Raw genomic sequence first — 15,039 nt, forward strand, 5'->3', positions numbered from 1 at the left:
ATTTGTTGATATTGGGTTGAATTCATCTGACCCTTGACTTTAACAAGGGCCCCAGTCCCTGAACTAGCCACACAGCCCCACAGTATGATGGAACCTTCCACCAAATTTGACAGTAGGTAGCAGGTGTTTTTCTTGGAATGCGGTGTTTTTTGTTATGACCAAATAACTCCATTTTTGTCTCATCAGTCCAAAGCACTTTGTTCCAAAATGAATCTGGCTTGTCTAAATGAGCATTTGCATACAACAAGCGACTCTGTTTGTGGCGTGAGTGCAGAAAGGGCTTCTTTCTCATCACTCTGCCATACAGATGTTCTTTGTGCAAATTGCGCTGAATTGTAGAATGATGAACAGATGCACCATCTGCAGCAAGATGTTCTTGCAGATCTTTGGAGGTGATCTGTGGGTTGTCTGTAACCATTCTCACAATCCTGCGCATATGCCGCTCCTGTATTTTTCTTGGCCTGCCAGACCTGGGTTTAACAGCAACTGTGCCTATGGCCTTCCATTTCCCGATTCCATTCCTTACAGTTGAAACTGACAGTTTAAACCTCTGAGATAGCTTTTTATAGCCTTCCCCTAAACCATGAGACTGAACAATCTTTGTTTTCAGATCTTTTGAGAGTTGCTTTGAGGATCCCATGTTGTCACTCTTCAGAGGAAAGTCAAAGGGAAGCACAACTTGCAAATGACCACCTTAAATACCTTTTCTCATGATTGGACACACCTGTCTATGAAATTCAAGGCTTAACGAGCTAATCCAACCAATTTGGTGTTACAAGTATCAGTATTAGCAAAATTACAAGGGGACCCACATTTTTGCACAGCCAGTTTTGCACATTTGATTTAATTTCATACAACTAAATACTGCTTCACTAAAAATCTTTGTTCGGAAAACACCCCAGTACTCAGATGTTCCTAGGAAATGAAAGACGTACCACTGTTATCTTTTTTTGTTGAAAGTAGAGTAAATAATTATGCAGGCTGAGAGGGGTTCCCAAACTTATTCATATGACTATATTTCTAGTGTGAAAGGAAACCAGCTTTTGCTTGCTGTGCCAAACGCATAACATTTCTAGCATTAAGCAACAGTAGATTAGGCGTATCAGGTTCATGAGTGAACTGGAATGTTGTCATGAATGGGATGATACTTTCACCATGTGGGAGAAGAATTTAATCTGTTTTTAGTACAAATGTAGTGTAAATCCAAGAGCAGAGTGGGTTAAGAAAAATCTGTGCAAATCTGTGAAAGAATGTCTGAGAATCTGAAGGCTATTTATCTTTCTATTTACTATACAAAGTAACCATTTGAAATATAAATAGGCTAATCCTGGAAGTGATGTACAAAAGTTTTCTAGAATAGTAAATTGCTGCATAATATGTCTGAATGCCGACATTAGTGCAAGAAAAAAGAACCAACCATCCTTCAACAGTAGATAGAATGTTTTTATAGTTTTTCCAAAACTGACATTCAGTGTCAGTAGTACAGTACAGTAGTCCTAATTAGTGGTAGTAGGTGCACAGAGCAAAGCACATCAGTAGATGTTGAAAAAGTATTTCGTTTCCATAGTTAAACAAGTAGGTACAGTTTAATTTCTTTCTGCCTCCCTCCAGATTCTTAGAATTTGTATTTTTACAATCCAGTAGTAGACCTGTTAGTGAAGCAATGGCAAACCACCCCTTTCTTTAGATCTTTCTGGTAATTATTTTTTAATGTATGGCCTCTGCTGTTCAAGTAAAAGTAGTTAAAATTGTGTCTAATTTTTTTTAAAAACAGTTTATGCTGAAAAAGAGCATCACAAGGGTGTTCATTTTGAAAATATTAATGCCTTTGATAATGTAATGTGAAGAGATGACATCTAATAATGTCTAGTTTAGCCATTTTCAAAAAGTTAACATATTATACTGTATTTGTTTGTTGCAACTACTAAATTGTTTTGTCTCTTGTGAGTCAAATAAGACTGATCAAATTTGAGACTAAGTGGAAGAGCATTAATTAGAGATATTATACTTTTATTCAAGTTAATCTTAAATTTAGCCATTCTGTGGAATTCCTCCATTATGCCTAATACACCTAGGATGAATGTGGATTGGTAATATAAAGTGTCGTGTCATTCACGTTAATGAGATACTTTATGTTCATTGTCATCAATTATGGTCCCCCAAATGTCTGCTTTTTTGTGAATGTGATTTTCATAGGTTCACTTGCAATGCTAATGAGCATTGCAACAGAGTATAGCTTTGTCTAATTAAACACTGTAAAGCAAGATATTTAGAGATTATATTATTCACACCAACAAATGTTTTTAGGCTGGAATACAACAGTTTAATTCAAGTAAAATGGCTCAAAACTCTATTTACAAAAGTATCTTTATTTGCCTTTTTTAAATTAAGTCTTCATCTGCATTAATAGATAGTAAGGTTTCAGGAAGCTTGATGGCTGCTACAGAATATATTGTATTAAACATTCAACACAAGCTTGATAGTCTTTGCCCTCTTTTAACAAACAATGTTTTGTCTTTAGAAATTATACTTGGAATGACTTCTTTATTTCCTTGAGCATAGCTAGCATTAATTGAGTTGACTTATTGGATATTCTTTTTAAAAATTCTGCAAGAATGATCCTGCATCCTGTAAAGATGTGATAGTGTCATTAATTCCCTTCTAGGTCATATACTGTACAGCACCTCTATAAATGGTGTGTTAAGCCATTGCATTTTTTGTTTTGCATACAAGTTTTTGGTGAGAGCTTTACTTTCAGTGCATTTAGGTGTGTGCTACATCTTACAGTATATCTTAAATATATTTCTTATTTCTTTTTATTCGGTTACTCTAATTCCATATTTATTATTAATTTCTTCAATTGTAGTCTGGACATCCTTCTATAAAGGGAGATTTTGTATATTCATCATCCATTTCATTATTAATTAATTATTGCGCCACTCTGGATTTTAATTTATTTTTTCACAAAGCATACCAAATTATTTGTCTTTTAAGTTAGCATTAAGTATTTTACCAAAGTGGTACAGCTGAAGAAACATTATTTTTTTTTTTTTTTTAAAGATCAATTGGTATGGAAATAAAAGTAATAAAATTTTCATCTATTGGTAATTCCAATGCTCACTTAATTAAAAGTACAATGCATGTGATGTCCACTAATGGTGAGAAACAATGTTAGCTCAAGGAAAGAAGGAAAACAAGTGTTGAACTGTGCAAGTAGAGGAGAGGCATGTGAACTTTGGAGCAACTATGGAAGTCTGTTCAATGTTTCATTTTCATTTTTGCTCACTGCTCCTCCTCTTACTATTGTGCCTTCCACAGTTACTGGCACAAGGTACATTACTTTTGCCATTTAATACTGAATTCAGAATCATGATGAAAAGTCATGAGAACATTGTGCAATTAGTAACCCCCTGTAATTCCTAGTCCTGTAATGTGACACACTCTGAGGCAACAAGAATTATCCTCTAATTAGGCGTGCTGTCTGACTGGACGTTTTTGTGACATGCTGTAGTGACAAGCAGGAACAAAAGAGAACTTTCTTTGTGAATTGTTCATCATTCCAGTTTGGTATATTCTGTTTATGTCAGTAAAATTTATTTAAATTTGATTAATATGTCAAAGGCTTTGAGAAAGGGATACTGGATTCATGATTTGTCAATGCTAGCTATTACAAAATATTAAATATACTGTTTAGAACTAATAATTTCATAGTTTGCAATGAATTTCTGTAATTTATCTTAGACTCTAGCAATCCCAGTGTCTTTGATTTGGAATAGGTGGGTTTGAGAATGTTATTTGTGTGTTTTAACTCTTGAACTGTTATAATGTTGAAGTTTTTTATATTGTCTAATATTTCACATGTAAGGGTTTATAGGTGCCGTACAATATAACTTATTTATGTATATCGCTGTTAACAGGTAGAGTGGCAAAAAAAAATTTATATTGAAATATTTAAATGCAGAAGTAGCACAGTCAAATAAAACCTCATTTTGTATGCTGTCTTCAGGTATTTAATTTTGACCCTGGGGCTGCAGTAAAGCAGAGGACTGCGGAGGATGTCAAAGCAGATGAAGATGTCACCAAGCTTTGTATCCACAAACGGAAGATCATTGCAGTGGCAACCCTTCATAAAAGCATGGAAACACCAAGCAACCCTTCTTTAGTTCTGACAAGTCCAGGAGGTGGCACAAGTAAGTCTATTAATATCAAAGAAGCGTTATATAGCTTTGTTTTCTAACAATAGAATTTGATAGAAAAACCTTTGGATTTTTATTTAATGTTTCTTACCTAATTGACGTGCTCTGATTGTACTATAGTATGCTGTGTCTTTCTTGTTTTTCGTTATTTTGTTGCATTAATTTAATCATTATTTATAGTGCAAATCCATAATTATATGGCATTCTTTGATGATAATAAAATTGAAAAATTGTTATTGGTTTATAGAGAATGGATAAGCTGCCCAGAAGATCATTAAGATTTTTTTTTAAATGTATTATGTACATTTGAAGTTTGCATGTTCATCTTGTGTTTGAAATACAGCAATTGAAAACCTCTCAAAATGGCTTGAGGTTTTGTCATAGAAGAGAATTTTGACTAATTTAAGACAAGGTCTTTACAAGGTCCTTAAAATGTCTTAAAAGGTTGACACATCTGTTACCATAAGGAAATGAACAGAAATTAGGAGCAAACACTGAATTTAGGTTCCTTCTACTCCAAGCTGCTAATAAGGGGTGCAGTATGTCTAACATTGTTATGCTGTATTGCTTTACTTTTGGGGCATCACAATGGCATGTTGTTTAGGACTACTACTTCCCTGGTCAATAATCTTGGCACTGTGTTTTTTCCCACATCTGAAATAAGTACATTTCCAGTATATTGGCAGTTCTGAATTGGTTCATTTAGGTAAGTGTTGGTGAGTACTTGAGGATGCCCTGCAATTAACTGCTATTCTGTTCAAAAATATGCAGTATTTTATGTTTCTCAAATGAAAAAGGCATTTTATGTTAATTGACCTTGGTGGATGACTAGTCATTCTTATTAAAGAAATATTATCTTCTGGAGTAGAACGCACAATTTCAGATCACTTTGTCTTGTTTGTTTTTGGTAAATACCCAGTTTTAAGTGTAATCCATTTATGGACCATACATTCTGGTTAAATGAGTTTAATTATTAGACTTTATTACTACAGAAAATTGTTATGAAATGGGCGAAGCTGGTTGACAGAGTTTACTATGTTAAATGTAGTACTAAACAAGATTACAAAGAAAATATACAAACAGATCAAAATATTATCAACATATTTCACATTTGCTGGTGATGGTGGTGAAAATACAGATGTTAATTTTTTTTTTGTTTCCATCATCAGAAAATGGGGTCTTGTGAGCAGTTCACAGAATTGTTATTTACTGTATATACATCAAAAGACTTCTTTTTGGGAGGAGAATTAAGAGTCGGTGCAGATGTGGCAGCCATTACTGATTTTTATTACTTTAGTAAAAAGTTGCTAATGGGGCTGAACCACTTTTTTTCTTCTAAGACAACTGTGCCAAAAATAAACTCTAACTTAAGAGCAGAATCTGTTTAATCATCCCTTGGAGGAGCATTATCTAATTAAATTGATTTTTGGAGATATAGGAAACTTGCAAAGTGTTATCAAAACTTTGTTGGTCCTGATTGGTTCATTCATATAGCATTGATGATGCCTGTTGGCTTTTTGAGGTAATTTTGTTTCTACACTTTATATCTTTATACCCTTGTGGTTGTGCATGTCAGCTTCACGCTAACAGGTTCTTCCGGCAGCCTATTGAACCTCTGCTGCCACAGATAACATACCCAAGAGATGAGCCAGACAGTTAAGGACACACACATAGCAAGGTGCATAAAGAGAAATAGTGCCTTTATTAAAATCCAACAAAACAAAGTGTCCAAAACTGCAATGCAAAAGTTCAATCAATAAATAAGTATTCCATATAAACAAGTGATTTTGGAGGTTAAAATCACATAATCCATTAACACAAAGTTAAAACACTGTGCATGAAGCTGTCCTTAAAACTCAGGCCCTGGTGCAATCCTTTAAAATTGATGTCTATTCTTTTAACCCCAAATGGACAATCCAACTCCTGCTGTCCCAGGTCCCTGCTGTCCCATCGCTTCCACCAGGACTCCCAATCCTGACCTCAACTTGCGAAGGCTTGGGACCCTGTGGCTATCTGTTACCCTGACAGGGCTCCCCGCCTGAATCTCCCCAACTCCCGCTGCCTTCCCGGACTTATGCAGAGAGTCCCACTGGCAAGTGATTCCAGCTCACTGGTCGCTCAGCTGGAGTAGCCTTTTCCAGTCCCTGAGCATCGGCACCTCAAGGGACTTTCCTTCCGGCTGGCTGCCTCCTCTCTCTCTTTGACTCACTCATGCACCGGCTGTCTCTGCTTCCTGTCTTCTCTCTCCTTCCTTTAACCTCCTTTCATTTATGTTTCTTTTGTCTTACTTTCAAGCTCGTTTCCGTTCCTCCCCTTCCATCCTATGCAGGCTCCGTTATCCTCTGCTGCCTAATTGAGTGCAGGTGTGAGGAGCCATTCCCTCCATGGCATCATTTAGGTGCCTGACTGATCCGCCCATCTCCGAACATGTATGTGGCACAACCAGCCAGTTCCCCAGTTAACTGTGGAGTGAAACGAGTCTCACATACCCGCACCCAATTGGAGCCTGCACCTTCTCAGGGTGCTATTGTTTATTTCAGATTGGCCACTAATTTCCAGGCTGCTAACCCACTATACAGCAAACAGCATAGCATTAACATGCTATCATAAATTGTATATAGACTATTTATTAAACATTAAAAATGACCCAAACTATGGAAAAATGGAAATTATGGAAATTAAAATGCATACTGTCCTCACCTTACATTTTAATATTTTTGTGAGATTATTCTGTTGTTGCTATGTCTTTAATTTATTTAAAATATAGCTAAGTTATTGGCATACCTTTGGCTCCCCACAAGTTGCACCATTGACAAGGTCTGCACTTTTCAGTTCTTCTGTTTTTTTGCAAATAAAAGTAATATTTGATCTAGTTTGCTTTTTAGTGCATTAACATTTCCCAAAATGCCGTGTGACCAAGTTCCAGAATTATGGTGCGTTTTAAAACCTGGCTTTTTTATGTGCTATATTGGTGCTTATTTATGCCATGTAAAATAGCTTTATGATGTTATTACTTGCCTAAGATGTTTACTTTTTATAATTTGTTTGTATTTTAGGTGCAACCCCTATGATACCTACACATTCAGCAACCCCAAGAGCAATAAGAAATAAGTCATATGAAGGTGTTTCTAATTCTGTGGTCTCAGAGTGTAAAAACCCTTTCAAAATGATGATGGCAGGTCCTAGGCATTATCAACAGGAACTGATTGGAAGTCAGCAGCAAGATATTCATCCTGGTTATGTAAGACAAAGACTAGGAAGCAATGAGCATGGACAGAAGTCTCCATACCGTGGCAGTCATGGCAGTTTGCCTAGTCCAGCATCATCTGGGTCCCAGATATTTGGTGATGGTTCATTATCCCCTAGGACTGATTCTTTGGGAAGTCCAGAAGTCTTTCCACGTAATAATCCTGGTTTTCATGGAGCTTCTAATTCCAGTCCTGTTCATATAAATAGCAGAACTCCACTCTCCCCCACTGCAGTTTTGCTGCATAACTCTCCAGCTCAGTCATCTTGTGCTATGGCAGGAAGGACTAATATACCTCTTTCACCTACCATCACAACAAAAAGCCCTGTAATGAAAAAACCTCTTTGTAGTTTTCCAACCAATATGGACATCCCACGTGCAGTATTTCACCACAAACCCACCCAAGGGCCTCATCCTCCACCTCCTCCTCCACATCCACATCCCCTACCACCTTCCTGTGCTCTTCAGAAGAAAATGATGACTTCAGAAAAGGATCCTTTGGGCATTCTTGACCCTATTCCTAGTAAACCAGTTGGTCAGAATTCTTTGTTAATGAACCCATCCAATTTTCAGTCAAATGTCCACTCTCAGGTACCAATGATGAATGTAAGCATACCCCCTGCTATTGTTCCCTTGCCAAGTAACCTCCCTTTGCCAACTGTTAAGCCAGGGCCTGTGAACCATGGTAGTCATATGCAAAGGGCTCAGCATGTAGCTTCCACATCTATATCACCCTCCCCAGTGACTTCCCCAGTGCACATGATGGGGCCAGTGGTGGGAAGGGCAGAGACATCACCACAAAGGTCGCGTTCATCTTCCACTTCTTCAGACCATGGGAGCTTTATTATGCCAGCCGGGCCTCAGACCAGCTGTGGGAGCATAAAAGTTCCTCCACGGTCACCAAGGTCATCCATGGGATCACCAAGGCCTTCTTTGCCTTCAAGCCCTTCAACAAAACCTGATGGATTAATTCATCAGTATAAAGAAATCCCTAATCAGTTACTTTCTGGAATGAGCAATGTTGTGAATTCTGCAACCAATTCAATGTTTCCACCTGTATCTGCTGGAAATGTTCCACCGAAGAATCAGCCTGGTCTGCTGGGAATGCCCCTTAATCAAATCTTAAATCAGCATAATGCTGCCTCATTTCCAGCAAGCAGTTTACTCTCAGCAGCAGCCAAAGCACAGCTAGCAAATCAAAATAAACTGACCTGCAACAACAGCGGTGGTAGCGGTGGTGGTGGTAGTGGTGGTAGTGGTAGTAATAGCAGTGCTGGACCTGTTGGTAGTGGAAGTAATGCAGAGGGGCATAGCACTTTAAATTCAATGTTTCCCCCTAATAATAACATGTTACTTAACATGAGTGAAGGTCAAAGTGGCAGAGCTGCACTGAGAGATAAACTAATAGCTCAGCAAAAAGATCCTTTGCGCAAGCGCAAGCAGGCATCCCCTTCAGTTTTCAATATGCTTAAGCAGTCACAAGTAGGTGTCTCTGGAGTGTGCAAGCCTGTACATGACCACCTGAGGAAACAAGGACAAAGTTCACTTCACCCAAATAACTCTATGTCACAATTGCTTCAGTCTATGAGCTGTCAAAGTTCAAATATGCCTGGAAATAATGGGACTAATTGCGGAAATTCAAATAGCAGTATGCCTTGTTCTTCCCATCAACTTCACTTTACATGTAACAGCTTGAATTCTGGACCGCCACAGAAACCACTGGCTCAACACTTCCCTTCAAGACCAGATGGAATGCACTGCCAAAATGCAAATACAAACTTGATTCATAGTGGGGGACATGTTCCACACAATCAGTTCTCTGGTTTGACAAACCAGTTGGAAGTTTCTGGGAACTGTGGAATACTCAGTCAAACAGGAGTATCAGTAGGAAATCCTTTACATCTTCATCCCGTTCCTCATCATCACCACCATAATGATCACCATCAAGCTCAGTCTCTTTCAAGGATGCATGTTTCCTCAGTACCAATGATACCAAACAGTAGTAGCAGCAACTGTGGTCAAGGAAGATCTGAAACTGGTAAGAAAAATTTAAACATGCTTAACTTAGAAAATAAAATAAAGTTTTCCTTTCTTTTAAACTTGTTTAAGACACTAAAATCCTTAGTGAGTCGCACACATCTGCCTGAACGCTTCATCTCACAGTTATAATTATATTTTAGTTTGTACACATTATAAATAAACATTTAAGTATAAGCACAAACCAATTTTTCACTTTATACCAAAATAATGTGGTGCCTTAATGACAGTTTGCCTTAATGAAGTTTAATTTTAAAGTGTACTGTATACATTAGTTGGGTGATTTAGATGTTTTTTGTATTGTCTTTGTATTGTATAACATACTCAGTGACAGGGATGGACAAATTGTACATGAATATGGTAGTCTACTGGGCTAGTCCAGGTAAGCCTTCTGGCAGCACAGCTTTATATATATATATATATATATATATATAATGTGTGTGTGGGGCGGGGTGATGTTACCTGCAAGTTTGTATCGCAATCTTTATTTGTAAAGTTTTGTTGTACAAGAGTGTGTAGCACTCTACAATATAAACACAGTCGGTATCTTGGATACACATAATCAGCATCTTGGAAGAGACTACATTAGCAAATAGGTGATTTTTAAAGGATTATGTCATATTGGTGTGTGGTCTTTTTCCAAATTATACACAAATATTTTTTGAAAAGTGAACTGAAATACTACATTAATATTGTCTTGTATTAGGAGGGTCCTAATGTTAGTAAAGGCAGTGATTAGGCCTAGAAACATATGTTCACACTCTACAGTTTTTGAGCTAATTGTAATAAGGTCTTTCACAAACTTCAGTATATCTGTTAGCAGAACCAGAGTACATACTGGTTAATGGTGAGCATCCTAATTTTTTTTATAAGACTGTTCTCTGTGACTGCAAAAAGCAAGATCTGTTTGTTTGTTATGGTATATAGCCCTCTGAGGCTAAACACTTTTTTTTATCACAGAAACGTTGTTGGATCATTCAAATCATCACTTGATCAACAAGCTGCTGAAAATTTGATATCATTTTCTCAGCAGTAGTTGAAGACCGTCAAATATTTACCAGTGTACATTTATGATTCTAAGTTGTACATTTCATGAAATGACTCAGTACTGCATCTGCATTTGTGAGATTCTGCGGACTGACTAGTATAGTAAGCATTGATCTAATTTTACTGTGCTTTCTCACCATTTCAACCCTAAAATTATTTTTTCCTGAAAACAAAGGACCACTTATATGGTTTTTGGAAGTTCTCTGCATATAGCACATTACATTTTCTGACTTGGTTGTGAAGCTGTCCTCTCCCTGCAGTCATCACTACTTTGCAAAATATCATCCATAATTAATCTGCTAAAAATGTTCTTCCAGCATTTGAAAAGTTATTTTCTATTTATATTTGTCATAATGCTACATGTAATTAAGATAACTTTCACTTCTAACTGGAGTTTAGACAGCAGTGCTACAATTCTTGTTTACTTTTTTTTTATTTGAATCCATAATCCACAGTAAGTAACAACCATATTCAGTTCCGTTTTGGAGTTCTTGCCTTACTTTCTCTTGTTTGATTTATAGACATACTGCACAAGTTTGCTAAATTGTTCACTAGTGTGCAAATCCATTAAGCAAAAGTGGTGAAGGTAGGTTGATTATATTACTCTCGTGAGCAGGTGAGATGCATATCTTCCTTGCACTTTGATGACCTGTTGCATTATATTCAGCCCTTCTTCATTCATTATTCTGGCACCCAAGAAATTCACCATTTAGGGTACACAGTGCCAAACCCACATCACCACATAGTTAGAAAATTTCTGTGTGCAATGTGTGGTGAAAACCCAGTGAATACCATTGAATCTGTCATTTTTCTTGTGCTACCCTTGCAACCAGCTTTGATGTGTCAAATATAGACCAGACTTTAGACAACGGTTACACCACTCTGGCGTGCTATAAGAAGCTGTTTTTGAAAATAAAAAATTGGTTCTTTTTTTTCATCAAATCGAGTTTGATTAGGAAATATTTCATGGACGAAGTATCCAAAACATTTGGGAGTCCACCAGGCTTTGCAAATCTTTAGTTTAGTTTTGTTCTCCAGAATTAAAAACGTAGTCCCAGGCATCCAGGCTACCGATTTGTCTGCCCCATATAAATAATTAATTTCAAAGAACATAAAGGTTTTACTCAACAAGCATGTTAATTGACCGTTAAATGAAATATATCCAGTTTATAACCTAGGTTTTCTGTGCAGTTGTACATGCAGTTTCTACATATAAAACATGCTACAATTTATTGTTTCAAAATTACATTCAAGATGTGGAAATTGTTGGCAGTTGGAGCATTTACTATTTTATACAGTAGTTAACAAATATCTCAAAAATGCCAAACAATTTTTAGTAACTCAATTTCTATTCAATATGTAATAAAATCTACAAATATAGTAGTGATTATGTTCATAACATTAATAAAAAGTAGTTTTAATAGAGAAAAGTTTGTTTATAGAAATAAATAAATGATAGACATGGGATTTACCACACTAATGACCCCCTGTTACAATTTGTTCCCAATACTTGGATTATGACAGGATAATACTGCCATATTTTTGTTTTTCAAAAATTGACTTACAATTCAGTTTGGCAATACAGTACGTTTCCCTTTTTATTTGCCTAAAATTAATAGGAAATTTTCATTCAATTATACAAAAATGTGTCATGAATAGTATTGGATCAGTACCAAAATTTTGACTTTGGTATCAATACCAGCTCACAGTTCCAAACCAAATAACGGATAACTCACCCCACCCCATCCACTGCTTAGTACCCTGAGCCCACATGCATATGCCGCACAATCATGTGCGTCTTTTGTGCGTAACAGTGTATAATATTGATAAGAGGAGCCGCCTATATCCAGCAAGTTTACATTTATATATGTTCGAAGGGAAGGAAGGAAGGGTTGAGTGTTCTGAATTGGATCCTCTTTGGAGTTCCAATCCTGCTTATAAATGACAGAGAACGATATGCTTAAAAACTACCATTTGCTTTGTTTCCTTTCCCCCAGCCTTCATGCACATGTGCCTCTCTGCTCCGTTGAATCCATTGTTTACACTTGTGCTGTGTTGTGACTTTGATCAACATGTTTATACTGTTCTAATCAGTTGGTGACATATTTCATAGGTTCAGTGGTACTTTGGTGATGGATGAAGAGTTGTGCCTGCCATTACTGGCTTTAAGAGATAAAAAGGAGAAGGTGGCATATCAGATCATTTGTGAATGAGCAGTAAAGGGAGGACAAGTATAATTTTCTTCTGAGTAGGTTACCTACATGATGAAGATATGCACCACAGATATTTTTGCATATCTTCCTTGTGCTTTGATGACCTGTTGCGACTTCTTTATCCCTTCATTTATCTTTATGGCACCCACCTAACCAGGCTCTCCTTGAAATTCACGGCTTTGGATACATGGCTGCGCCTCCACATACCTGCTTAGTCTGAAAAAAATTCCGTGCATAGCACATGATGAAAAGCCAGCAAACGGGGGGTGTGCCTTTGTGTCTTACATCAGGTCACTGATAGCGTCCATGTCTCACAATCATATAGCAAAACAGGATGTACCAGAACTTTAAAGACTTGGTCCTTCATCACACACCCTTTCCAGCGACTTCATGACCCATTATGCTTTCCCAATCCGTCTACTGACTTTACAGGAAGAGTCACTAGAGAAATGAATGTCACTGCCAAGGTAAGTAAACCTCTTGATAAGGTTGACACTGTCTGCACAGACAAATACACTGTTAATGGCTATGCCCAACAGGTCATTAAAGGCCTGGATCTTGGTTTTTATCCAGGACACTCACAAGCCCAGACACTCAGACTCCTCGCTTAGTCTCTAAAGAGCCCCTTTCTGAGACTCCATTGACTCTACAAAGATCACAGCATTGTTGGCAAAGTCAAGATCAGTGAATCTCTCTTCACCAACAGATGCCCCACAGCCGCTGGACCCCACGACCCTACCCGACACCTAATCCACGCAAGCATTGAACAGAAATAGAGCAAGAACACACTACTGGCGAATCCCAGAATCAACTGGGAAAAATGCAGAAGTTCTGCCTCCACTCTGCACAGCACTCACAGTACCAGTGTACAGGCCGGCCATGATATCCAGCAACTTTGAGTTATATATGAGTTGTGTTTACTTTACTTTACTTTACACCTATAAAGGAGACTTTCAGTGTACAGTTTGAAGAAACGAGCACTAATTTAGATTAACGTTCTGATGTTGTCAGTAGCATACAAACCCTGGGTCAAATCCACAACTAACTTTACCTCTGTTTGCCACTTTTTAAAACTTTGGCTTGCTAGTCTAGTATCAGTCATAGAAACCCACAAATGTTTATTTTTAACACCACCTTTGACATATGGGATTAATTAATTCTGTTTAAAATTTGAGTAGTTTGACTTTACTGAGGAAGTTCAGTATTTGAAGTAGGGAATTATTTTTTTCATCAAAGGGATATTAAGAAAAATTCAATGTTAGTGGAAGACTGCAAAACAGTTTGAGCTCCATTTTTTAAAATCTTATTTTAAGGAGGTTGATAGAATTACAGAGAGTCTCAAAGCTTTGTCTACAGTAACCTATATACCTAAAAACAAATGCTGCAAAATCTTAAATAACATCAGACCAGCGGTGTGATAATTAAATTGTTTAAAAAGGTAAAAGAGAAGATTCAAAAACAAGATTTATTTCTATAGCACATTGTCATACAAACAATGTAGCTCAAAGTGCTTTACAAGGAGACAAAAAGAAAATTATATGTAATGAAAATCAAATAAAATGAGGTAATAATATTGAAGAATAATAAACAAAGAAAAAGGTAAGGTCAGATGGGGTTAGCCTTAAGAAAAATATCTGCTGGGGTTCCAAGGTAAAAAAAAAAAATTGCACAGCCCCCACTGGGCATTCTACCTAATATAAATGTTCTTAAATCAGTCCTCTTGGTTTTCAGGTTTTACATGAAAATCTTTGATATTGTTGGTCTTGTGGACAGCTGGGACATTAACCTTCAGTCCATCAAAACTGGAGACTGCATGGTACCTTGATCAAATGGTGGTGGTGCAGATCGCCACAACAGAAGAACTGGAAGAGACAGCAGAGAATAATAGAGATTAGTACAGATGACAGATCCCTGAAGAATATGATAAATATGTGCCTATATAGTCTATCAGGAATACAACAAAAATGTATCTATGAAAAAGCCATATTAAAAAATTGGGTTTCTAGCAGTTTTTTTTTTAAATAACTGGGGGCTCCGCCCCCTGCTCACTTCGCTTGCCAGTCCCCGTGTTTGATTAATCGGATATATAATTTTAAAAGCTTTTTTTTTCTTTGGAATTGTTTCAATTTCATTATTTGCACTTTTACTTTAAAGCTTCAGTAAAAACAATATTTGGAATTGCCTTTTCTTCAAGATCACATTGAATTTTGATTCCGTTTTTGGAGATACATTGTGACAACACAACATATAACTGGCAGTGAGTGAAAATCATTTTTTTTTTCGTTAATAAATAATCCAA

The 15,039-nt window shown here is 36.9% G+C and overlaps 1 protein-coding gene across 5 annotated transcripts in view; it reads left to right on the plus strand.

The window, feature by feature from the left end:
* Positions 1-15,039, plus strand: part of LOC114655491 (methyl-CpG-binding domain protein 5-like) — a 239,318-nt gene that overhangs the window by 150,972 nt on the left and 73,307 nt on the right. For all 5 annotated transcript variants that reach the window (XM_051930543.1, XM_028806527.2, XM_051930544.1 and 2 more), the window contains 2 exons: positions 4,007-4,190; positions 7,253-9,481. In XM_051930543.1, the coding sequence (XP_051786503.1) occupies positions 4,007-4,190; positions 7,253-9,481 (2,413 nt within the window). The remainder of the gene's footprint in view (positions 1-4,006; positions 4,191-7,252; positions 9,482-15,039) is intronic.

Source organism: Erpetoichthys calabaricus, chromosome 8 (assembly GCF_900747795.2).
Source record: "Erpetoichthys calabaricus chromosome 8, fErpCal1.3, whole genome shotgun sequence".
In the NCBI taxonomy this organism is placed as follows: domain Eukaryota; kingdom Metazoa; phylum Chordata; class Cladistia; order Polypteriformes; family Polypteridae; genus Erpetoichthys; species Erpetoichthys calabaricus.